General features: G+C 29.0%; 1 protein-coding gene across 2 annotated transcripts in view; it reads left to right on the top strand.

Annotated features, from left to right (window-relative positions):
- Positions 1–26,645, top strand: part of wake (ankyrin repeat and fibronectin type III domain containing protein wide awake) — a 180,537-nt gene that overhangs the window by 97,299 nt on the left and 56,593 nt on the right. Inside the window, exon 1 of one of the 2 annotated variants that reach the window (XM_015514213.2) lies at positions 26,117–26,532. The exons of the other annotated variant lie outside the window; for it this stretch is intronic. Coding sequence (XP_015369699.1) covers positions 26,472–26,532 — 61 coding nt within the window. The 5' untranslated portion in view covers positions 26,117–26,471. Of the gene's footprint in view, positions 1–26,116; positions 26,533–26,645 lie in introns of those variants that run through there. 2 annotated transcript variants of the gene reach the window in all.

Genomic DNA, 26,645 nt, shown 5'->3' with positions numbered 1-26,645 from the left:
TTGGTTGGTGGTCCTGAAAAGGACCGTTTCTGTCATCTGATAATGTTCCGTAACAGTATGTACTTCCTATATAATATAGTATTATGATGACTTTACGAATTATAGACAAGATAGGTACACCAATGTAACATATTATATACTGTTAGTTCCACTTAATACCTACGTCTAAATTACGATTTTTCAAATGATCGATGTGTTTATTTCGATGCGCATTACCATAAATTATAACACACCTATACATTATACAATATACATAAACAATTTAATCCCCGAGTAAGTAACATATAGGCACATTTTTATTTATATATTAGTTCGGGATACAACGTATGGGTATATATAATTACAGCTTAAAAAACGTAAATAGTTTATAGCAAGATTTTGAAACATTATCTTAAAATAATTTGGCAAACCAAGATTAGGATTGGAGGATTTCTAAATGTCTACTCAAGTATTTTTCTGAAAACTTAGTATTTTGATATTTTCCATTATTATTTTCGAGCCACGTGCATCTCATACTATACTATATTATACCGAGCGTGAATGTTATTATATTGTAATAACATACACATTCGGTGATCGACCTAGAAGGCATAGGTACTAAAATCATTGAAAATGTATTATTATTTTTAGTTTACTCGAAACGAAATATTACTCAAAATCTGTCCTATTTGATAAATAGTTTATATTAGGTATATAACATAAAGGCTGTGGATAGAGCCCCGGAAAAATCGGGATTGTTGATAACAATCTCATCAGTCCCGGACAATTATTTATCATATTGCGCATGCGCGGGGACTTGAACAATTCACAAAAAAAGTGTACAATAATTACCGTACCCGTAATCACCCTAAGTGTGTAAATTTAACCAGCATACCCAAAAAAAACTGGTATTGTCAATATCGCTACTAATTGATATTATAATTTATAAACAGTAATAACATGCTTAACTAATAATTATTGTGAATTTTTGTGAAACCAACATGATGTAATTTATTTACAAAATATATAAACTTGGTTATTCGATTTTAGTTATAGTGTAATAATATTTTAAAAATTGTTTAGACGGGTAGCTACTAGCTATTAAAGGATCAAGGAATACGCGAAACCAATAAAAAAATGTTAAGTGTACGGGACTAGTATAGTAGTGGTAAATTACGATCCCGGCTGTATGGTAATGATTGTACACTTTTTTTGTGAATTGTTCAAGTCCCCGCCCATGCGCAATATGATAAATAATTGTTCGGGACTGATAAGATTGTTATCAACAATCCCAATTTTTCCGGGACTCTATCCACAGCCTAACATAAAAGACGAATCAGATTTCGAGTAGATAGGTAGGTAATAATTAAAAACCTTACAGTTGCATTACTAGGCATTTCATACAAGAGGAGGTGAATATATTTACACCTATTCTTAAAATATAAATTATTTTAAAAAATAATATTACAGCTACAATAATTATATTAATAAACACGGGAATTGGGATTTTTATATTTGTAAAAATAACATTTTAATACATAAAATAAGACATTTTCAATAAGTCAAATATAATAATAATATGCAGGTTATAAATTTATAATACAAAATCCTATTTGCGATTTCTTAATGTTGCGAACCTTTTAATAATATCATACACCAGAACAGCTGCGTCCAAATTGCATGCGATTTCTTAAAAGGGTCTGTTCTTAAATATTATTGTATTAATTATCAAATTTTATATTATATACTAAACTAAATGTAGCAAGAGCCAGTTCTTTCAGTGGAAAAGTAAGTTAAATTAGAAAAGTTCAAAAAAAGTTTAAAATATACCTAGTATAATAAGTGTATAATAAATAATAATCCATCAACCTGATAATCTGATGGCATGCAATTCGGACATTCCAATTTATGTTTTTTTTTTTTTTTTTTTTTTTGGCATGCAATTCGGACACATGGACCAGAACACTCGATTATTGGTAAATATGCAATAGTAAGTCCAAAATCCAAATAAGCCATCTTGGCCCATTTTTGAGCGCAGTTATGATTTTACTCTACAGCACAAGCATAAAGCAAATAGTAAAAAGGCGGGTAAGTCATGGATGTCGCTCTGCTGTACAGTAGGTTACAAGTGGGTTACTGTAATGGATGGAATTAAATTTGAATCCAATGATATTATATCATTGTATACAAAAAACGATTCTGAGCGAAGACGGTTTATCTGTCTAGGATATATTATAGATTATGAAAAATCAAATCTTAGATATAAAAGGAAATTTTTTTATTAATTTCTAGCATAAAATAATTTGTGATTTTTCGTGATTTTTACGTATGTTGTCAAAATTCAAACTTTGAATGCTTGTAAATAAAAATTGTGACTATATTTTTATTTTATTTTTCACCTGCTATTGTAAAAATATGTTAGAAGCCTTGTATTAAATTTTCAAGCTTTTCTACCGGACAAATAAATTTTTATCGATATTTATAGAAAAAAAACTAAAAAAGTTGAAAAATTAAAATATCAGTAAACAGCTCAAAACAAATCTAAATATTTTGAAAATTTTATCAAATATAGAAAATGCCTATATAAACATTCAGTGAAAATTTCAAGTATCTGCGGTCATTTGTTTTAGACTTTTAGAGTTACAACAAAATAAGAAAATCACTAAATGTGAAATCCAGTGAAAATCCAATGTTGTAAAAATTAAAATTTCAAATGTTCATAAAAATTTAATTTGAATTTTCGGTGAAATTTTTATTTGTGATGAAGATTGACAAAATTGTAAGGAATTTTGTATTAAATTTTCAAATCTTAGATTTAAAAAGAAAATTTTTTATGAACTTCTAGCTTAAAATAATTTGTGAATTTTCGCGATTTTTACGTAATATGTTGTCAAAACTCAAACTTTGAATGCTTAAAAAAAAAATTGTGACTATGTATTCCTTTTATTTTGCAACTGCTATTGTAAAAATATGTTAGGAGCCTTATATTAAATTTTTAAATCTTAGATATAAAAGGAAAATTTTTTATGAATTTCTATCATAAAATAATTTGTGAATTTAATACAAATTTTGAATGCTTATACTCGTAAAAAAAATTGTGACTATGTATTCCTTTTATTTTGCAACTGCTGTTGTAAAAATATGTTAGGAGCCTTGCATTAAATTTTCAAATCTTAGAATTAAAAAGAAAAACTTTTATGAATTTCTATGTATGATAATTTGAACATTGCCGTAATTTTTACGTATTTAGTCAAAATTTTAACTTTAAATGCTTGTAAAAAAAAATCGTGCCTACGTATTTTTAATATTTTTTTACTGCTATTGTTACAAGTTGTTAGAAGCCTTGTATTAAATTTTCAAGCTTTTCTACCGAACAAATAAATTTTTATCGATATTTATAGAAAAAAAACTAAAAAAGTTGAAAAATTAAAACAAAATAAAACATTGAATAGTTAAGTCATTCTTTTGTATAGTAGGTTTCAAGTATATATGTTAAAGGAAACATATATGTGATATGTTATTCTATAAAACTCCTAATTATACTTGTAAATGTATAAACTACACAGTTTTATGTAGAATACCAGTTTGGTTTTCACTAATGTATGAAATTTATATTGTATTTATGTCGACCGGGACTTAGTTAGATAAGTCCCTTCGTTGTGTTGAGTTGTAAGTTTGTTTGTAATTTATGTAAAATAAATTGTAAATAAAAATCTATATGTAATATTGTTAAAAAAAGTAAAATAGAAATTTAGAATTTTTTTCCTGAAAATACTTGTTTACATTATGTTATTTCATAATGTGTAACAATAAAATGGAATAACAATTTATAAATAGTACAAAATGTATTACTTAATAATAACAATCATTTGATAACATCAAGATGTCTAGAAGCAAATATACGAACAGAAAAAATAATTAAAAACAAATATTTAAATTTAATAAATTTGCCAATTACTATCCAAAATGGCAAAATGTAACCAAATCCTCAGGACTTAGGAGTTCATTTAGATAAAAGACTTACCTGGGCCCAACACACAAAACAGAAAAGAAAACAATCAAACACAGTCTACATCTCCTCCGTTCATTATTGTCTTCTTCAATGAATTTAAAATACAGAATATTAATATACAAGACGATTATTATACCCTTTGGTAATAATATTTTTAAATTATACCATAAAGCAAACATAATTGAAAGGTATTTATAGGGTAATGGGTGATAAAGTGTGTCCTGTTTCTTGGGACACATAGTATAGGTAGATTCATAGTTTAAAATACATTAATTAAACCGTTGTTGTTAGTTCATAAAATATCTAGTTAACATATAGAGTAAGATAATTAATGTATGTATTTATGGATTCATTAAATACATTAACTGAAATTACCCGAAATTCTATAGAATAACTAGTTATTATAGACTATTTAATTACTATAGAGTTACTGAATTTCACACATTAACGCTAACATATTATGCATTATCATTTGGTAGGACATACTGTACTTGACGAACGTATATGAATGGCACAAAAGTGTTATATTAATAGTTAAATACCTTCAAGAAAATTATTATTTAATATTAAATTGGTTCAAATTTCAAATTTTCAAAGTCTCTACAGTTGTTTTATTTTAATTGCAACAAAAAAAAAAGCGGGTAAGTCAAGTATGTCGCTCTGCTGTACAGTAGGTTACAAGTGGGTTACTGTAATGGATGGAATTAAATTTGAATCCAATGATATTATATCATTGTATACAAAAAACGATTCTGAGCAAAGACGGTTTATCTGTCTAGGATATATTATAGATTATTAAAAATTTTCAAATCTTAGATTTAGAAAGAAAAATTTTTATGAATTTCTAGTTTGAAATAATTTGCGAATTTTCGTGATTTTTACATATGTTGTCAAAATTTGAACTTTAAATGCTTATAAAAAAAAATCGTGGCTACGAATTTTTAATATTTTTTAACTTCTATTGTTACAATGTGTTAGAAGCCTTGTATTAAATTTTCAAGCTTTTCTACCGAACAAATAAATTTTTATCGATATTTATAGAAAAAAAAACTAAAAAAGTTGAAAAATTAAAATGTCAGTAAACAGCTCAAAACAAATCTAAATATTTTGAAAATTTTATCAAATATATGAAATGCCTATATAAACATTCAGTCAAAATTTGAAGTATCTACGGTCATTTGTTTTAGAGTTACATCAAAATAAGAAAATCGCTAAATGTGAAAATCAAATGTTGTAAAAATTTAAATTTCAAATGCTCACAAAAATTTAATTTGAATTTCCGGTGGACTTTTTATTTGTGGTAAAGATTGAAAAACTTGTAAGGAATTTTGCAATAAATTTTCAAATCTTAGATTTAAAAAGAAATTTTTTTATGAATTTCTAGCTAAAAAATAATTTGTGAATTTTCGTGATTTTTACGTATTTTGTCAAAATTCAAACTTTGAAAGCTTATAAAAAAAAATTGTGACTACGAATTTCTTTTATTTTTCAACTGCTATTGTAACAATATGTTAAGAGTCCTGTATTAAATTTTCAAGCTTTTCTGCCTAACAAATAAATTTTTATCGATATTAATTTAAAAAAAACTAATAATGATCGAAGATTTCAAATGCCTATGAATAGTTCAACTTAAGTCGAAATTTTTTGAAAATTGCATGGTGGATAGAATATACTTATATAAACATTCGGTGAAAATTTTATGTATCTATGGTCATTCGTTTTAAAGTTACATCAAAAACCAAAATCGATTTTGTCGAAAAATGAGTGTGCATAAAATTTCCTGTTTTTCCCTTAATTTTTAGTTCGTTTTTCTCGATTATTTAGAAAAGTATTAAGAATTTTTTACTTTTGACGACCCCCCAAAGTACCAACTAGATTCACTTTCTGATCGAACGAGATACTGAAGTCAAAAATCGAATCATTTTTACTGCCCCAAAACGTGATGACAGACACGAAAAAAAAAACACATCATGGTAAAATCAATACATTCATCGCTCCGCTCAGAATCTAAAATTAATAATTTAAAAAAAACAGTAGGTAGATACTACATAAATTTATTAGCCAATCATACAGAATAGAGACAACGGTTGAAACGCCAAAACTAAATGATACCAGAGATTTTGACCAGGTTTGACCATGACTTTATCATAATACTAACTACTTAAAGAGAAAAAATTTCAAAATAACTGTAAAAACAATAATACCAATGCATAAATAATATAATTATACGACTCACGTGGGTATGCCTTCTTCCCCTCCACAAGGTACGCCACTGAAGGCTTACCATATTGCATCTTAATAAACAAATGTTTGGTTTCAATTACTTACATTATTTAATGTTGATTATTTTTTGGTATTAAAGCATAATATTTATCTACGATAATGTTATATTTAAATTAATTTTACTTGAAAGCGTTTTGTTATGTATAATTAAATACATAATATTACATATCGTATCTTTAGTATTTTAAGAATTTCATCATTTAATTATGATATCTGTATCTATAAAATATTATGTTCAGTTTGTACAGTGATGGATGTGCAAATATTAAATAGTTTATTATATATAATTATTAGGTAGGTATTCAAAAAAAGAAATAAGTTAGTAAGCTTAAAAAGTTTTTCATCAAAAATTGCATGTTTTGGTTTTTTACGTCTTAAACTACGGAAAACTTTATTGCTTATAAAAACTTATAAAAAGTAAAAGTGTCAAGATTTATGAATCCATTTTAAACCATAATATTTGAGGTTCTGTATGAAACAAAAAGTTACGTAAATATACATAAGTTTTATCGCAGGGGCGCCATTTGGGGTATCGCAGGGTATACATTGGTGGCCCTATTTTTCGACGTATCATATTGGCCTAAATTTCATGCTTGCGCCGATGCCCGATGTATCAGTTAAATTGAAAATATAAGATACAAATATTTTATAAATAATACAATATAAATAGATATTAGAGATACAGAAAGAAAAATACATATATATATATATATATATAATATAATAATAATATTAATGATATAATACTTTTATGAGTGTTATCACTTAAAATATTAACGTTAAATTCAAAATATGTACATATCATACTGGAACGGGATTGATCGAAACGTAACACGACGCAACGGTACTACCATAGTTGGTATCCGTGGCCTGGGCAGTGTTCGGTACATAATAAGAATTATTTTGTTACTATTAATAATTATAATCGTTATTACCATAGAGTAGTTACTCTATGGTTATTACTTGTTCGTTTTATCACAATCACATCGATGATTGATTACTGACTATTAATTAGTGACTAGTGAGTAGTGAGTACTGAGTAGTGATTATCTGACTGCTCGACTATATAGGTGCAGTTTTTTTTCTTAATTTATTAAGGTTCATTTCGAAATTTTTGGAATTCTCTTCAGTATGAGCCAGATTAATTCTAATAAGGGAAGTAAAAGAAAGGGCGGTGCTGCTCGTTTAAGAGACAAGAAAAACAAATTATTGCTCAAAAGCGCATCTACTTATTATAGTTTAAATGATATGTTTTCTAAAAAACCTATGCAGTTACCTACAGTAGTTGAAGTGAGTAAAATATGAATTCGAAATACTTAATTTTATATTATACAATTAGATGATGGCAGATTTGTCATGAGTACACAAAAAAATTTAAAAATTTTTTATTAGCCTTGAGTTAAATAACTATGATAGCTCAACAATTATAAAAATATGTAATGAGTTAAGAATTAATTTAATTTGCTTTTTGTTCCTAATAAGATAAATATTTAACTACATAAAAAATGATTCCAAATATAATTTTGAAAAAAGCTGTTGTGATTGTGATATTTTGAGTAGCATACATAATGTTGGTGCATATGCTGTGTTGGTGGATGAAACAAAAGATGAAAGTAAAAAAGAACAGTTAAGTTTTTTAATTCGATTTGTAGATAAAAACTTAAATATTCAAGAAAAACTTTAGGATGTTACCACATGAAAAGATGTGATGCCCAGTCATTAAGTGATGCCATCTTAAATATTGTTAAAATATGTCAAAATCATTGTTAAAAAATAAAGATATTTTAAAACCAGATTTGTATTCTATAATGAATACTCTGACTCTTCACTCTGGAGCTTTTATTGAAACAATAAAAATTCTTCACATTATTATTACTCTCCCAATAAGCACAGCATCTAATGAAAGGTTCTTTTCTTCTCTTAAAAGATTGAAATCCTACATTAGAACTACTATGAGCAATGATCGTTTGAGTGATTTAATGGTAATTGCTCTAGAAAAAGAAGATGCTGGCAAAGTTAACTTAAATGCAGCAGTAGATGAATTTGCTCAACTGAAAGTTCGAAGATACAAACTTATTTAAGTGGAATTTTTAATTTCAAACTATAAATAATGTATTGATTAATTACTTGCATCTTGCTTGCTTACTTCAAATAACTACATGTATGAGAAACATAATTTTTTTTTTTTATGTATATTTTGTTGGTAACTGCTTTATTTGTATAATTAAAGATTCAATTTTAATTTATGGTACTAGTCATTTTAAGTTAAGATACTATTATTAAATGTTTGATTTGGGCTTATAGATGACAGTGTAATCTAGATTATATAACAGCATATAAATTACAAAAAAAGTAGCTTTCTAATAACTACCTACTGTAATCTAAAAGAAGTACAAGTTTTATGGAAGCATAGGGTTCTATTTTTATTTTGCAGTTCCTTTTTCTATTTGCAGATTTATTTTTCATCCCTAATAGTGAGGTTAGAAATAACTCCAACATGGCTACATTTAAATTTTCATTGTTATAACTGTGGCCTGTTGTTAGAAAAATGAGGCCTGGTAAAAAATTTGGCAGCCCTATTTTAAAACTGAAATGGCGCCCCTGTTTTATCGCCTCAATAACTGTGATAATTGAATAGTTTCGCTTTAAATTCTTATCAAGTGAATTGTAGTGTCAAATTATTGCAATCCCTTCAATAATATCAAACTTTTCCCATTAAAATTTAAAAAGAGATTTGCAAAAAATATTTACCTAGAAACAATAAAAAAAAGTTTAATTAACTGTGACTTTGGCTAAATTCTTATTCCGTATTTTTGACGTTCATCATATAAATAATTCACTATACACTACTTGTGTGTATTCATTTACAAGAATAACGTCATTTTCTATAGTATGTTATTATATTGAGTAAACAAAATGTTGACATTTGACACCTTGTATCATGTGTATAGGTACTATAATAGCGTTTAAAAATATATAAGAATTATGGTTTCTAGAAGTTTGGCCCAAAGTTAGTGTAGCTAATGTTCACTGAGTTTATTTATAATTTAAAATGGATAAGTTAAGTAAAGTTCACTAAAATATACCCTAATTCCCAAAATATATATTGTGTTAATATAATGGAGTATAATATATCGTCAATATTTGATGGATTGTCAAAAATGAAAGACCTCTGGTGAATTTGATTATGTAGTTATGACGACGTTGTTCAATATATCATTAAAATATTTAACATTTCAAAAGCATACATACACAAGCATTATAATGCTATAATAATAATTGATATAGAATTTTATTTATAATATGTACCTATGTCATGATTTTTGGTAGATAAGTTAAACTATTGATCTGATACGTTAATTATTAGTAAAACGAATCGTGCTTAATCAATTAAAAACAAAACAAAAGAAATTTCTTACAGCAATTACAAATTCGTCGTAAATAGATCATTAGCTTCAAAATTAAATGACGTCAGTTTTGATTAAAAATTAAACTCAATATTATACTGATGTAAACATAAGTATTATTGTAGTATTTTTTAAAATGTATCTATATTTTTAATATCTCAAAATATTAGGTTTTAATGTGCGTGGGAATTAATACCATACACTCAGTTAGTAAAACAATGAATTCCTTTGTTAGAATACAAAACGCCAATCATTGACCTTAAAATAGGAAATAATTAAAAACATTAAAAACAAGTGTACAGTGTGCAGACAGTAATTTCTCTTCAATTTGCGTAAATAAAAAAAAAACCAAAAGTCGTTCAACTGTTCGTATCGTGTAACCTAAATTTAGGTCAGGGGCGGACAAATTTGAAACTATAGCAGACGTCTGCAACCAGACGGTTTGAATTCAAACCGGTATGTAAACCAATCGGGTATCGATTCTCATTAAACGGTCGATACTCGCTCGTTTAGACGTTTATATATATATATATATATATATATATATATATATTATATTATACATTATACACACATTTTGTGAATTTGTGATTTAATTATTGTGCAATTTGAACGTTAAACATAATCCTTGAACTCAGAAATAACAAAATGAATACAAAAAGATGGAAAACTATACTTTTCGATCTTAAACGTCATAAAACGTGTAATTTTGTCCACCATAAATGTTTTTAGTATTTATTTCTCACTCCCTCATTGGACGACAGAACTTATATAGGTTACATTAGGTATCATTATATGATATTTATAAGTTTATAACATGATATGACATATGTCACACATTATACCATTTAGACGAGTATTCATAAAATATATTACTTACTTATAAATTATAAAATAAATAAGAAGTCAAACACTTAGTTTTATCCTAAACTGAGGTATAGAAACGTTCTAAGTTTAAAATTATAATTTATTTACACGCCAAACGTCAATTACCAATGTGAAAATTGACTTTATAATAAAAGAAAACTATATAGCAGTTGCATGTTAATCCTACAGTTGGTTTATAAGAACACAATTCACATTTAAACTTAAGTTAATATTATGTGGCCTTAAAATACGAAACTGATAGTTAGTTTCTTTTGTTTTATATGTATGGTCATTTTATTATTAAGAGAACGTAACACACAGAGTAGGGGATGATTATATATCCATAAGATGATGAATGGAAAGGGACGAGGAAAACGTTGTGATTTCTAGTGTAGAAGAACTGGAAGAAAGGAACATGGAAACTGATGTTTGAAAGGATGCTAGAAACGTCAACAGAGCTAGCCATTAAGAACAGAAGATACAAAGCGGTTTACTTTCATACTTACGTAAACCTATCTAATTTTTATTTTTTGTATATTTTTCCGAAATCGTGAAGTCAATATAAAAACTTAAACACTCTAATTTATTTAAGATCGTTGAAGGTTATTTTATTTTAAATAATATTTTAAGTTATAAAATATAAATAAATTTGAACTGTATCCAGGGTTGTTAGGTACTCGATTGGCCCACTTAAACATAGAATAGTGGTGCGTTAACGTGTTGCGATATTAAAATATGAACGAAATAATAAATCATTCCATTCAAAAAATCAATGGAGTTCATATAGTATATTATATTAGTATCATAAAGTATTACCTGTATGATATTTTATAAAAACACATCTTTATTACTTATGAATTATCACATAAAATTATTAATAAATCTAACAATAATCTATTTATTAAAATAATACCTCACTACTTGAAAGAATCTAAAGCATCATAATTACCTATATTGCCGGATGGTTGAAGTAAACTTTGTGAAACATATCAATTATTATATAACATAGACTCAAAATTATTGATATTATATTATAATATAGACACGCTTGCATAAGATTACACTTGGTCATCACATAGAATAAGTTAGAAGAATTATTGGGTGCATGTGTGCTGAGTATATAATATTAAAACATTACTATACAAGCATCATTGACGGAATTATTATTAGAAATAATATTATAAGCAACTGGTAATAATTGGTATCCCGTGGGCTAGCCGTGTACTTTGCATCCTCAATAATATTAATGACAATAATCGTTCCACCCAAACACGCCTTGAGGGTATTGAATGAGGAGGGGGGATGGATATCCGGCAGACTTCATTGTGAATCCGGGTAGTCACCCCGATCGCCGTTTTTTTTTTGTCGTCGCGCGCGATGCATTGCTGTGACGGTGATGGCGGTGGAGGCGGCGGCGGTGGACGTTATAAGTTATAAACAGTGCGTCCTGAGGAATGTCTCGTACAGTAACATCAGCCGTATGTACACACGCACAATGCAACCGGATTGGGTCTTAAGTGTAGTGTTTTTTCCTTCCTCTTTGTGAAAATAATGTCCGTTGATTGGCGTCCGGTGTGCCCGTTTTCTTCTGTTTTTTTTTCCTTTAATGTTTCCACTTTATATACAGAAGATCGTGTGTGCGTGAGCGTGTCGGTTGTCGCGGCGGCGGCGGTGACGTTCCGATCAACAGGGAAACTGGTTTTTGTCGCACGTAAGCGCGTGCGGGGTCCCCCGGGGGCGATCGATCGCGAATATGCGAGCGATAGCTGGTCTCTAGCGTGCCCTCTCCTCTGGTCGAAGCACTCTCTCAAACGAGCCTCCTCTGTCGCCGATGTTTCTATATATATATATCATATTATAATAAACCGCATTGTCTCTATAGTCCACGCACTCGTCGTATTTACAGTGCCCACCCCTCCATGTAGTCGCATGCTCGATAGACGCTTTACGGAATACGCATTATTATTATTATATTATTGTTATTACGTACCGACGAAATTATTTGACGAGGGACATTTAAAATTAATGTATGAGTAGGACGACTACCATAATGTTACAAGTAGAGAAATCCGGCACGGCGACGCGACAAAAGGATCGACGATCGCAGCATGCAGACCGCGCGACAGAACGCAAGCTGGCGATTATTATTATTATAGGCAGGACGCACTACCATTCCACTGCGATAAAATTGCACAACTCTTCGTTGTCGGCCCGATCACTGTTTACGGTGTCATTGACGTCGCGTCCAAGTCCACGTCGTATATAGACGCACGTATCACAACAACAATTATAATAATAATAATAATATTATTCATATAATAATTTAAACACCAATATAATATCATTATGTATGATGTACAATATAGCTGATGCACACATTACAATATACCCAATGCGGAGTATTATACGTGTGCAGTATATAGCCCATGTTGCAGCTGCTGCAGCTGTTGTAGCTGTTGCAGTTGTTGCATAGGATCCAACGCGAGAAGATATGCGCACGTGTGACTGTGACGTCGTGAGAGAACCTAATTGTCCGCTTTATTATTATTATTATTTTTTATATGTTTATATATAAATATTATATACACTTCGGCAGGTACGAAATACATATATAAGTGTATGCATATAATATATATAAATAATAATAATGTATATGGGTATAGGTATGTGTCTGTAAGTGCCTACGTTTAAATATAATAAATGTGTAGATGTGTGTAATAGATATTGATATTCGCGTGGGCATGGCACGACGCGTCTGTACTGGCCAAAAGGGGGGCTCTATAGTAGATACCTATTTAGCTCCGAGCGAACAATTAAAACGTATACACAACGAGTTTTACATGTACACGGGTGCCGCTATTTCAACGGGCAAAAAAGGTTAATTTCCGATGGGATTTTATAATATCATGTTGGCGTAGGTACGCACTGTAGGTTTTATATGTTATAGTGTTATACTATAAAAGTATGATATTATGTTAAAAGTTATAATGTTTATTAAGTGCTGTCCCGTACGTATATGTGACATATGTGTGATAAATTTTATATTTTTAAGGTTAGATTGCAAAACGTTTTACGACATACTAAACATTGCGCATTCGCCTGTACATACGACTGTGTAATATAATTACACCCACATACAGACTATACGAAGGGTTGAAAAAAGTTCAACGTTTTCGTTTGAAATTCAGTTTTTTTCGTTTAACATATTAAATTAGATGTTGGTTGAATTGGTTGGTTAGTTTTTTAAATATCTTCGTGAACCATAATCGTACGTAAACTCAAATACATTGCTCGAATAAGACAGAATTTGAAAATTATGCCTGGGACTTGGGAGGCTATATTTATTATTATTACTGACACTCGTAAAGCTGTAAATGATTATCACTGTAATATTTTATAATTGATATTTTATATTTAGTTTTAAAGTGGTCAGATATTTGCAAGACTGTTTATAACCTACTTTGCTAAAATACCATTTCTATAGCTATTATCTTTACATAATGTTGTTTAATAATATTGTATAACCTACAATTGCAGGATGAAAAAATAGTTCATCCTAAAGGAACATGAATATATTAAGAATATCAAAATAGAATGTCGAGTCTATAACTGGTATACGCATAGTCTAATACTCTAATATAAGTACTATATAATATCTAGACAAATTGACGTGAACCCATGAATAACTTTCAAGACCATGAGCGAATAATACGACTGAAGACTGAATACGTCAATATTAAGGTTTATTTCTCATAAAACAAACATGCATCTATAACATTTTTTCGATTATAAAATATTGTTTTAAATATGTTTATTTCAATCAATACATTAGATAAAATTCAAATGGAAATTTATAAACCAGATTAGTAAATTAGGTGAATAATAAATAATATTATTGTTATTTCTATAATTAAAAAAAATACTAGAAAATCAGCTGCAGACAGAAGAAACAATTATTTTAAAAATCATATAATTTTAAATAATGTATCAATATTTTCTTATGATATATAGCTAAAATTTCTAGATCAGTCTACCATGGCTGATTATCAAAGATATTTTCATCATATCTGCTGAAAAATAAATATTGTCTACAAAAACTGTGATAAAATCATAAAAATCAATTCTGTTTCGTTCACGCAAATAATTATTGGTGTAGTATGAAAATTGTAAAATATTTCTTAACAATGGTTGATGTATCATAATTTATGATATTATCATGGACAAATAACTTGTTCATGGTGAAATGTCAAGGTGCCATTCCGTTGTAATCCTTAGATAATAAATACTATATTATAAATCTATGTGCTATGTAATGGAAAAACTAGTGAATTTTAACTGAAAAATATGTTCTACTCTTTCTATAGTCTACGTAATTGATTTTTTTGTTGCTTTATTGTAAAGCATAACCAATAAATAGATTTTATCTAGTAAGTTGATTTGATATAGGTAATCAAACAGTCATTTTTCTTTTATATCTTGGTACATTTCTTCGGATATATGACTGAATTTTACGTTTATATAATAATATTTGAATGGCACAAATGATTTGGTACTACATTAATTTTAAATAACGGATATTTAAGTATTCATCTCATTTTTAAGTATATTATTTTTTGTAGGTAAAAACTAAAAATGAAAGATAATTTTGGCATTTTGTTGTACACGAAACTCTCTATTATAGTATTTATCACTTAGAAATAATGCTTTAGATAAATCATTTAAATCCACCCACAGAGACCTGAATAACGTAATAATTTATGAAGCCGTTTTAAAAATATTAATGAACATCCAAAATATTTAATAACAATATTATGAAGGCAGTTTTTCAAAAATTTTGATATTGGGTTTAATCGTGTCTTATTATTTATATTTACATTTTATAGTTAACTTGTTTTTCTAGAAAATCATGAATTATACAATCAACCAATGTCCATATTTCATGATTATTTTTAGACCATTTACAATTTAATATATTGTAAATTTAGAAAGTATATTTCGTTTGTTTAAAAAATATTATTTTAATAGAGTAAATATTGAAAACATTGTTTTCATGGCTTTATCATATTAGTTCACCTTTAGATTATAAAATAATACACATAAAAATTATTATTGACACGTAAAAAAAATATTATGGTCGTTATTCTTCATTATATTTAGTCAAGCTACAAGAGAACTATTACACTTTTATGTGAAAGTTGTAAAATTAATTTTATTTTTAGTAATCGAATCAAAATAAAAAAAGCGGGAAATTCGTGGATGTCGCTCTGCTGTACAGTAGGTTACCGTAATGGATGGGATTAAATTTGAATGCAATGATAGGTATCATTTTATACAAAAAACGATTCTGAACGGAGATGATTTGTCAGTCTAGGATATATTATATTTAAATATTGTCATATATTCTATTTTGAAACAAATATTTTATTTTTCAATTAAGACGCATTTTGCATAAGGCACGGTTAATCAATTAGTATAGTTATCATATAGTTATCATAATTCATTATACCTTATATTGTCATAGATATATACGAATACCTGGTTTGAGGATAAATCGTTATCATTACGCGATTTCATAAAAATTTAAAACTCAAACGCTCAAAACATTTTCCCTATAATGACGCTTCAAATTTTCTCTATAGCTATTTGAAGCAAAACTTATGGAAAACTTGGTGTTAAATTGTATAACCTTAGATAAAAATACAAACAATATTATGAATTTTGAACTACAAAATAATTTGCAAATATTCATGGTTTTGACGAATTTTTGTCAATATTTGAAATTCAAATGTTAATAAAAATTTAATTTGAATTTCTGGTGGACATTTTTTTTGTGATAAAGATTGAAAAACTTTTAAGGAGCCTTGTATTAAATGTTCAAACCTTAGGTATAAAAGGAACATTTTTTATGAATTTCTAGAATAAAATAATTTACGAATTTTTGTGATTTTTACGTATGTTGTCAAAATTAAAATTTGAATACATGTAAAAAAAATTGTGGCTATACATTTATTTTATTTTTCAATTGCTATTGAAAAAATATATTATGAGCCTTGTATTAAATTCTCAAATCTTAGAATTAAAAAGAAAAACTTTTATGAATTTCGATCTAAGATAATTTGAAAATTGCCGTAATTTTTACGTATTAAGTCAATATTTGAACTTCAAATACTAATAACAAAAAAAATTGTGCCTATGTATTCTTATAATTTTTTAATCACTATAATAATAACTTATGAGGAACTTTTTATTCAATTTTCAAGTATTTTGATAGGGCCAAAAAATTTTTATCGACACTTAAAATTACTTGCAAATTTTCGCATTTTCGACAGATTTCGTAAAAATTTGAACTATAAACGCTTATAAAAAAAAAATTGTGCCTATGTATTCTTATAATTTTTTAATCACTATACGAATAACTTATGAGGAACTTTGTATTAAATTTTCAAGTATTTTGATAGGGCCAAAAAATTTTTATACACTTCAAAAAAAAATTTTCAGACAAATTGAAAATTTCAGTCGTCTATAAATATCTCAAAAAAAGTCAAAATATTTTGAAAATCATGTAAAGAAAATTCCAATCTAAATAACTGGTAAAATTTTCAAGTATCTAGGACTTAAATCGTTTCAGGATAAATCGTTATCGGTACGCTATTTCGTAAAAATTTAAAATTCAAACGCACTTAAAATTTTTCCTATAATGATGCTTCGAGTTTTCTCTATAGCTACTTGGAGGAAAACATATGGAAAACTTAGTGTTGTATTTTTAATCCTTAGTTATAAATGCAAACAATTTTATGATTTTTCAACTTCAAAATTACTTGCAAATTTCGTAAAATTTTTAATTTGTTTTAGCTACAATAAGAACAACTCATAAGGAACCTTGTATTAAATTTTCAAGTTTTTTTGGTCGTCCAACATTTTTTTACCGACACTTCAAAAAAAAATTCTCAAAAAAGTCGAAAATTTCAGTGGTCTATAAATAACTAAAAAAAAGTCAAAATTAAACTGTATATAGATAGCACTGCCATAAACATTTGGTGAAAATTTCAAGTATTTACAGTGATTAGTTTTTGAATTACAACCATATAAAAAAATCGATTTGGTCGAAAACTGATTTTGCGTAAAAATTCCCGTTTTTCTGTCATTTTTTTTTTTGTTTTTCTCGATTTTTTTGAAAAATGTTGGGAAATGTTTACTTTTAACCTCTATAACGCACCAAGGATCTTCACTTTTGCATCGGAAACCACTCCCAAAGTTTGAAATCGAAGCATTGTTTCGACTAGTTATGCTGCATGTACACAGACACAAAAAAAAAAACACACATCTTTGTAAAATCAATACATTCTTCACTTCGTTCAGAATCTAAAAATCTTTATTCATATAATTTAAAAATATCAAAAAGTTAGTTAAATTCGATTCATCGTGAAACTTCAATGACAAATTAAACATAAACGTAATTTTAAAGAACACGATTGTAATATACTATAATTTAAACGTATTCGATGTAAAATTGGAAATAGTGTGTACCTATATAATAACTACCGTCATGGCGTTCCCCCCGAATCGCGTGTGGCCCAGACGAGTCCTCGGGCGACAAGTCCCACCAATTCAAGGTCCGTCAGTCATTTGGAAAATGAATTTTTTTTGTCTTGAAAGTACGTTTATTTATGATTTTTTTATACATTTATACGCTTAAAGTAGACGGATTCAGGCGCGATGACCCCTACTTTGAGTTCCTACCAAACACACATATAAACATCCGCGCACAAGCACACCACGGCTAGAATAACTACATATATGCATACAAGTGGGTGAAGGTGGAGGACGTCTATACGTTTATCTCTTTTCTACAACCACCTGAAATGTGTCTACGGATATTGTACAGGGCGTTTAAAGCAACTACAGAAAATCTGTTTATTGTTGTTGTAGGTACCCTATATACACCAGCCAAGAATGCATGGACCAGTTGGAAAAATTAAAAACATAGTATTGACAATTTTCAAACTATTGAACCAATCGTTTGTACGAGAGTATTAACATTTTTTCAAATATTGCTTATTCTCAATATTATTAGATTTTTTGTATGATTTTTTAATTTATTAATAATCCTTGATATAAAAAATTATCGTTATTCGAAACACAAAAAAAAAAATCCCCGGATATGATATCACGATAAATGTTACTCTATATTGAAATATTATGTAACATATTGAATTACGTATTAATGTATTATACACAACACGTCTTTCACCTCGCCGAATTCGCACCCTACACCATCTAATTATATACCGTCATCTACCAAAATAATATAATAATATTTAACAACGATGCAGATTTATAGCATACGCTGTTTATCTTTATTAAGGATGTATAAATTATATTACGATACTATATTATTATTTATTATATTTATTATTTATCCATAGTGTATTTATGACCCATACCTAAGGATCACATGATTACGATTGGCATTTGTATTTTTCAAAACTACGTAATATTGTGTGTATATCAACTATATATAATAAGCACGCATTACAATTAAATACAATCAATTCTTAATAAACATTGGGGAAGTATATAAATTTTTTATTGTTAATAGGAATACGAGAATATAATCTGAATTACCAATGTGCATCCTACTTTTACGATAGGGCCACCCATCGTGTAATCCTCGGGAAACGGGTGGTGGGTTTTATCAGACTTGAGATTATGTAAGCTCGTTTTACCAGAATTTCACATCGTACTTGCAGACGGTGACTCGCAAATTATTTACTTGAAAACTGACACGAATCAATCGGTGACAAGATAGGCACGAAGAAAACCAACGCGTTAACACCGAATAGGTATACCGCTTGAATAATGATATAATAAATAGGTATACCAATGTTACCTCGACCAAACTACCGTGGCTGCTGATATATAGGGGACCATAGACTTAGAGCATAGCATTATGAAATTAAGGCGAATTCAATCTCCATCATGATAACGTGATTTCCAGAAAAAATTTCTTTGAAATTTCAATAATTTATTTTTTATTGTTATTAAGACGTGATTCAACTGATTCAAGTGTTTTACTGATGGTAAGTATAGTAACTGGTTTAACATAATCTATGCTTTAAGTAGGATTGAATTCTATTCTCTGAGTATTAAATGTAATATGATAACTTTATGGTACCTATAACGCTTTTAATGTTATCGCGATGGGTTGTGGAGTTAAATGTTTAGCGATTGATAGGACACGTTTGGAACGTTGGCATTATAATTCAATAGATACATTTTGAAAAATTATCAACCATTTTCATATTGCAGTTCGAGAGTGCAAATCATATAATGTGCATTAATTAAACGAGATTTGGTCACCTAAGATCCGTCAATATGTGCACTGCGTCTATAGGATTGTTATATGATTTCTTTAGGAGTTTAGGACTACGTACTGGGTGGCGTGTTGAGGTATAATGTAGGTCATAGTGTGTCATGGATGCACAAAGTCACCAATAAAATTCACAGTTTTCTCGTTATACAATTACATCCGCATTTAGTACCATTACTTTAAATGCAATTTTATTGTACTCACATATTATTATTATTATTATTATTTTTGTTTAAATTCTGAGTGGTGCGATATATTGATTTTACAATAATGATCTGTGTGTTTTTATTTCTGTCTGTTTAAATAATAAGTTGTTGAAATAATGCTTTGATTTTCAACTTCAATATCTTTCCAGTTGGAAAATGAATTTAGTTGATGCATTTTGATATTTTTTTCAAATATTAAGAAAAAACGCTAATTTTTACTCAAAATCGATTTATGTTTTGGGTGTAACTCTAAAAAAACTACCATAGATAGTAGATACATGTCATTTTCACTTTTATTGTAACTTTACACAATGGATAAATTAAATACAGTAAATAATTATTTATTTTGGACTTAGGTTAATAACAACATTTTAACGGTGGTGAATGATTAATGTTTATTCAACTCCCATTTCACATTACTATCATCTGCAAATAAGTGTTCATTCGTCAATATTTCTCATTATTTGTCAATGCTGACACTTAAATGTTTAATATAATTTTTTATTTACATAAGTTAGAAATAAATAAATTACTGAATACTGTTGTAATTTAATCGTTCTAAACAACTTTGTTAAACCATAAAGTTCATAATGTAACCAGTAACCAGCCTAATCCGATGTAACCGTTTATCATTGAATCATTTGATTCGCTACACTGATTCGAACCTTTTCAGGATTTAGCCGATATTAAGGTACCTATTTAATTGTTGGGAAAGTGTATACTATATGTCCATTGTGGGGTTGGTAAATTGAGTCCCAAATGACCCTAACTCGGTAAATTGAGTCCCGGGGAAAAATAGGTAGTAGGTAAGTTGAGTCGCAGAAAAAATAAGGTAGTAGGTAATTTGAGTCCCAGGGAAAAACGATTTATATGCATTTAAAATTTAAAAATGTGCACTATAAAATTTTTATTTGTAATTTGTGGGACATTCATTGACTGCATGTATATATGATTTTGAAAATAGCAACATTTTATGTTGCACATATTTAAATTTTAAATGCATATAAATCTTTTTCCCTGAGACTCAAATTACCTATTGCCTTATTTTTTCCGGGACCCAACTTACCTACTACCTATTTTTCCCCGGGACTCAATTTTACCGCTTTCAAAATGTACCAAACTTATCTCGGACTCAATTTACCTAGCCCCATAATTAGTATAAAAATAAATGTTTGTTAAAATTAACCTTAATCTATTCATTTTTATAATAATTACTATAGTAATATGTATATTATAAATTTAAAATAATTAGGTTTATTATTCTGATTTACAAAAAAATTATTTGTGCCTGTATTGTGATAACGATATAATTAATTTCAATATTACATTTGACTTGGGAAGTATATATTTTTGTAAATTAAAATATAACAGAGCTACGAACTAATAAGATATTACTTTCATATGAAAAACTTTTTTTCTGTATAAACAATGTATTTTTTGGGTGTTTTTATCAATCAAATTGGAAATTTAATTATAAATATTCAAATTTTTATTGACCGGTATCTACTAAGTGTATACACTGTAAACTGAATCCGTGAACAATAATCAAATGCTCTAAGCCTCTAACTATAATCTATAATTCACAAATAAATACACTAATTATTCATAGATAGTATTCGGAAGTTATAGGAGTTGCATATTGTTCTGTATGCTGTCGAATTATAGCAGACCAAGCTAGAAATCCAAGCTATACAATGAGTTTAAAAATTGGAAATTAAAAATGCATATTTTGCATATTTCAATAATTTTAGAGAAAAAGTGCATACTTGGCGATTTTCATTGATTTTCGCATATTTGTATGCATATTTAATATTTTCTACAAAAATTAAATTTTTTCCATTCTTAACCAATTTATTTTAAATAATGTTCCATGACACAACGCTATAGTAAAATGAAAAACAACTTAACAGGTATTATTCAACATATATTTATTTAACTATTCTTTCAGTTCAATAAAATCTCAAATGCCAACCGGTAATGCGCCATATTTTCAATTTTTTTTTATATAATATAACTTATATAAGAGTTTTAAATAATACAATTTTTTTAAATATATGTCTTTAGAATTTTTTTCGTGTGTATTAATAAATAAATAACACACTTTTAATAGGTAAATAAATAAATTTTTTTTGCATATTTCACAATTTTTCATGCATATTTTATAATTTTGCCTAATTTTGGCATATTTTGCCTTTTTTTGCTCCTATATAACTTCCGAACTCTATTCATAGAATAATGATTCAAGAATAATTAAATTTTCTTCAATTTTAGATCAGAATCAATAACTTGGCTGTAGAATTCTATAACTATAAGTATTAAATATTCATACTGCTGCATTATGAATTATGATTTTTGATTTATGGATAACAATTCTCCAAATAGTATGGCATATATTTTTAATATTAATAGAATTATACTAGAATTATTATTGCTTCGAAAATTAGTTATTTATTGTTTCTATTGTGAGCAATATACTATTGTTATAATTCTATTATCATCTTACTTTGACACTGGGGTCCACCGAATCGAATTAACCATATAGAGTTTTATATTTTAAATTAGTTATTTATCATTAATGTTATGGTTTCTTTCATATTTCGATCATAAAAAAAATGTATGTATCAAGCCAAAGGGTCAATAATTACTTTAATACCTACTATGTAGGTACATTATTGTACAATTATATATTATTCGTTAAATTGAATTATTATGATAGTATGATGTACTTTTAGGTTATTTATTATGTACCTAACTATTAAAAATAGGCGCAGTTGTGTAAAATAGTATAAAATGTATGCTTATAAATTATAATAGTACACCGAATCTTAAAAATTAGTTATTGTTATTATTTAGTAACAGGGTTTTTAAATGAAAGGGGCTAAACACTTTTTTATTAAGTCATCCTTCCCTCCCCCTCTAAGTTCATAAAAATGTTTCCATCAACATGGATTTAAAAATATTTTTCAAGTTTTCAGAAACACAGTAGTCAATAGGTAGGTAAAGATAATTAGAAAATCTAGGTAGGTTATCAAATCAAACGACTGTAGAATGACTAGAACGAGTTCAAAGTATGCGAGAAAGCAGAATCATCACTCATCAGTCATCAGCATAAAAATAAAAATAACTATTTCTAAATTTGTAATAATTATTAAAACCAACATTTTTTGTGAAAAGTATAATATATCATTAATTAATTATTAAATCTCTGTGTTGCATAATCTCAGATATTACCTATACTTTGATATAGATAGATACTGCCGACTAAAATTTTCATTCGACGTCAAGCACACAATACACTTCCTAAGGGATGTGTTCTGAAAGTTGCAATAGAGAATGATAATTATACTCATATAATACGTATAATAATATAATATTATTATTAAAGATGGGTTTTGAGCTTAAACATAAACGATGTATTAGTTTCTATGATTTGTGTTCTGATACAATTAAAGTTTATTGTACGTTTCTAATTTTCGTAAATATATAAGTTTTGCTCAAAGGTGACCATCTGTTAAAACCAAGGGTAGTGACAATCATAAAATAAATAACTTGAAAACTAAAAATCAATTAAATGTATTTTATTTAAATAAGGAAACAAATATACATCCATATGCCATACTTAATACCATATAAATACATATGTATGTATATTTTTAGCTGATTGATCGACATAGTATTACCATAAAAACCTATTTGTACATCATATAAAATATTATTATCATTGATAAAATTAATTTATTATTCAAACTAAAAAAATTCCGTCATTTTCCCTTGCATCTTGATGGGCCTTGATTGAGCTTACTTTTTATTCATCACAAATCACAATACGCAGTGGTGGTACCGTATGCGACGGTCTTGTAATTCTGAATAGAGTAATATTATAGGCATAGGCTAATAGATGATATTCACTCAAAAATCATTTTTCGTGTCTAAGTATACGACGATTTTCTATAACTAAATCCAATCTTAATAAATCTATATCTATTTATTGATTGCTATATTCGGAATAATGAAAAAAATGCTCAGTCTTGATCTTTGAAATATTGTCATCTTTTATTTTAAAATAGGTAATTTTGTTCTAGACCTCAAATATTGATCGAGTCTTACTCAGACTGCGTAAATGTGTTTTTTGTCTGTGTGGTGAGTAGACGAGAAAGATGAAACAAACAGTTTAAAAGTTAGTTCGTGATCGATACATTTTGTGAGCCTGACCATTGGGCTACCAGTCCGCACTTTTTGTAAAATGTAAATATGGAGCACTCGGTAAACTGCATGTGGCATGTACAAAACTGACAAGACGGCTGCGCTAGCGTTAATAACATTGCATTGGTTGCAAGAACCGACGACGGTAGTTTCCACGGTAAATTGGCTGCAGAAAAGAGGAGGCGGCCTGGCGATGTGGCGACGACGGTCTTTCCCACAAGCGCCGTGGGTGAACGACGGATATGTGTGCCGTCGTCATCGCCGCCACCGCCGCCGCCACCTGGTCTATCCGCCGCCACCTTTTGTTCACGTAAAGATTAGGTACACGCTTTCCGAATCGTCCTGTATAATATAACACTCGTATTATACCGTTGTCCGCGATCACGGCGTAGAACCGGTTATATATTTTTATACGCAAGCGCACGGGTATATAATATTATTAATATCGTATATACTTATTTTTACTCTTTCTTATTCTTTCTCTCTCACTCTCTTCTCTCTCTCTCTCTCTCTCTCTCTCTCTCTCTCTCTCTCTCTCTCTCTCTCTCTCCCTCTCACTATCCGATCCCTCATCTATGTCATCGCTGTGAGGATAATAATATTATATTCTTCTTCGACCAACGCTTTTTCTCCATACCGGATGACGATGACGAGAATTAGATATGAGTCCCATAAAACTGCTAAGTGGTATAAAAATTCTAGCTTTGTATAATGGCTAATATACTGATATAGAGACCTATAAAATTTAATTTTTAAGTATAAAATACTATACAATTTTTTTCTATAGAAATAATTATATATATACTTTTTTTAAACATACATAATTTTGAAAAATTAAAAAACGCATAAGTAATCTCTAAAGGTTGGACGGAGGACAAGACGTAACATATTATCATAAATACTAAAAGGTGATAAGAACTATAGATAATAACAGTTAAATTTAAATTTTGAAATGTTTTCTTTATAGTATTATTAATTTATCGTGGCTACCGATAGTATATTATTTGTTAAAATGTGTAAAAATGTGTAAAAATAATTATGTTTATATGCTGCAGCTAGGATTAAAGTTACAAATTACAAATACAAGACAAAGTTAACAGTTTGTTTGATATTTGATAGGAAACAGTTTTTGGAACTTAATTTCATAACTGATTTTATAACTCAGTTTTATTGAACTTGGTGCATTACCCAACGACGAATTGCGCGCACTGACACAGTCTGGACTACAGCATGCAGCCACTGATATACTTCGAACCGGGTCGCGGTCAAGTCGAGTGGCGACTGCGACCCGCGATCGGTAGTCGCCGTGCACACGCACACACGTACATGTAATCTGCATAGACACAATCTTATGAGTATAAATAATAATAGCGATAATAATGATGGGGTTCACGTACATGCATAGCGATGCACCGGCAATACGTATTTCGCCTCGTCTAATGTGGCAGCAGCAACAGAATCACCGGTAGTAGACAGTAGTAGTAGTAGTAGTAGTAGTAGTAGTAGTAGTAGTAGTAGTAGTAGTAATAGTAGTAGTAGTAGTAGTAGTAGTAGCAGCATAGGTACCCCATATAGTATTAGTAACCGAGATGGTTATGTCGGTGATGGTGGGAGTCACTATTATATTGCACCGCGGTATATATCTACGGTGACGTCTGTGATGACCGCGGTCGCGTCGCCGCCGGTGTTAATGGTGGTTCTGGTGGTGGTTCAGGTGCTCTTTGACATTGAAGTTTATTGACACCGTCGCAGCCGCTGCAGCCACCGCAACAGTCACCGTCTCCGCACGGCACACGCAGTCTTTTCGAACACGTTCGTCCGACCGGTTCACGTGAGTCCTGCGCCATCTCCGTACCGCTGCCGTTTTTCGTCTCGTCTCGGTTTCTCGTAATATTATTGCACCGTCGTCACCATTTATCATCGCCACCAATCACCCAACACCCGTGACGGTTGTGCGCGCGTGTCCCTCATACGTGTACCCCGGTGTGCGACAATATTGACATTCGTTTGCGGCTGCTACGATGCCGCTGCCGAAACCGTTACCACTACTGTTCGGGTGATCGTCGTGTGTGCGGGGGCGAGCGCATGTGTTCGTGGTACATGTTTTCCCCGGAAAAGACGTGTACAGGCACTGGCGGCCAAAGATGATATGTTACATGCCTCGGATCCAAGTCAAAGAGCGACTTATCAAATTTAGAATCGAAGGTAAAAAAAAAAAATTACATAAACCTAAGTGACAGTGCACGAAATAATAATACATATAATATTTATTTTGCCATCAATACGTTCTGAATTATGTATTCAATTAATAATGATGG

This window comes from Diuraphis noxia, unplaced genomic scaffold (assembly GCF_037042655.1).
Source record: "Diuraphis noxia isolate RWA-SAM2 unplaced genomic scaffold, SU_Dnox_SAM2 contig0002, whole genome shotgun sequence".
NCBI classification, from domain to species: domain Eukaryota; kingdom Metazoa; phylum Arthropoda; class Insecta; order Hemiptera; family Aphididae; genus Diuraphis; species Diuraphis noxia.
This window is presented reverse-complemented; position numbering and strand designations above follow the sequence as displayed.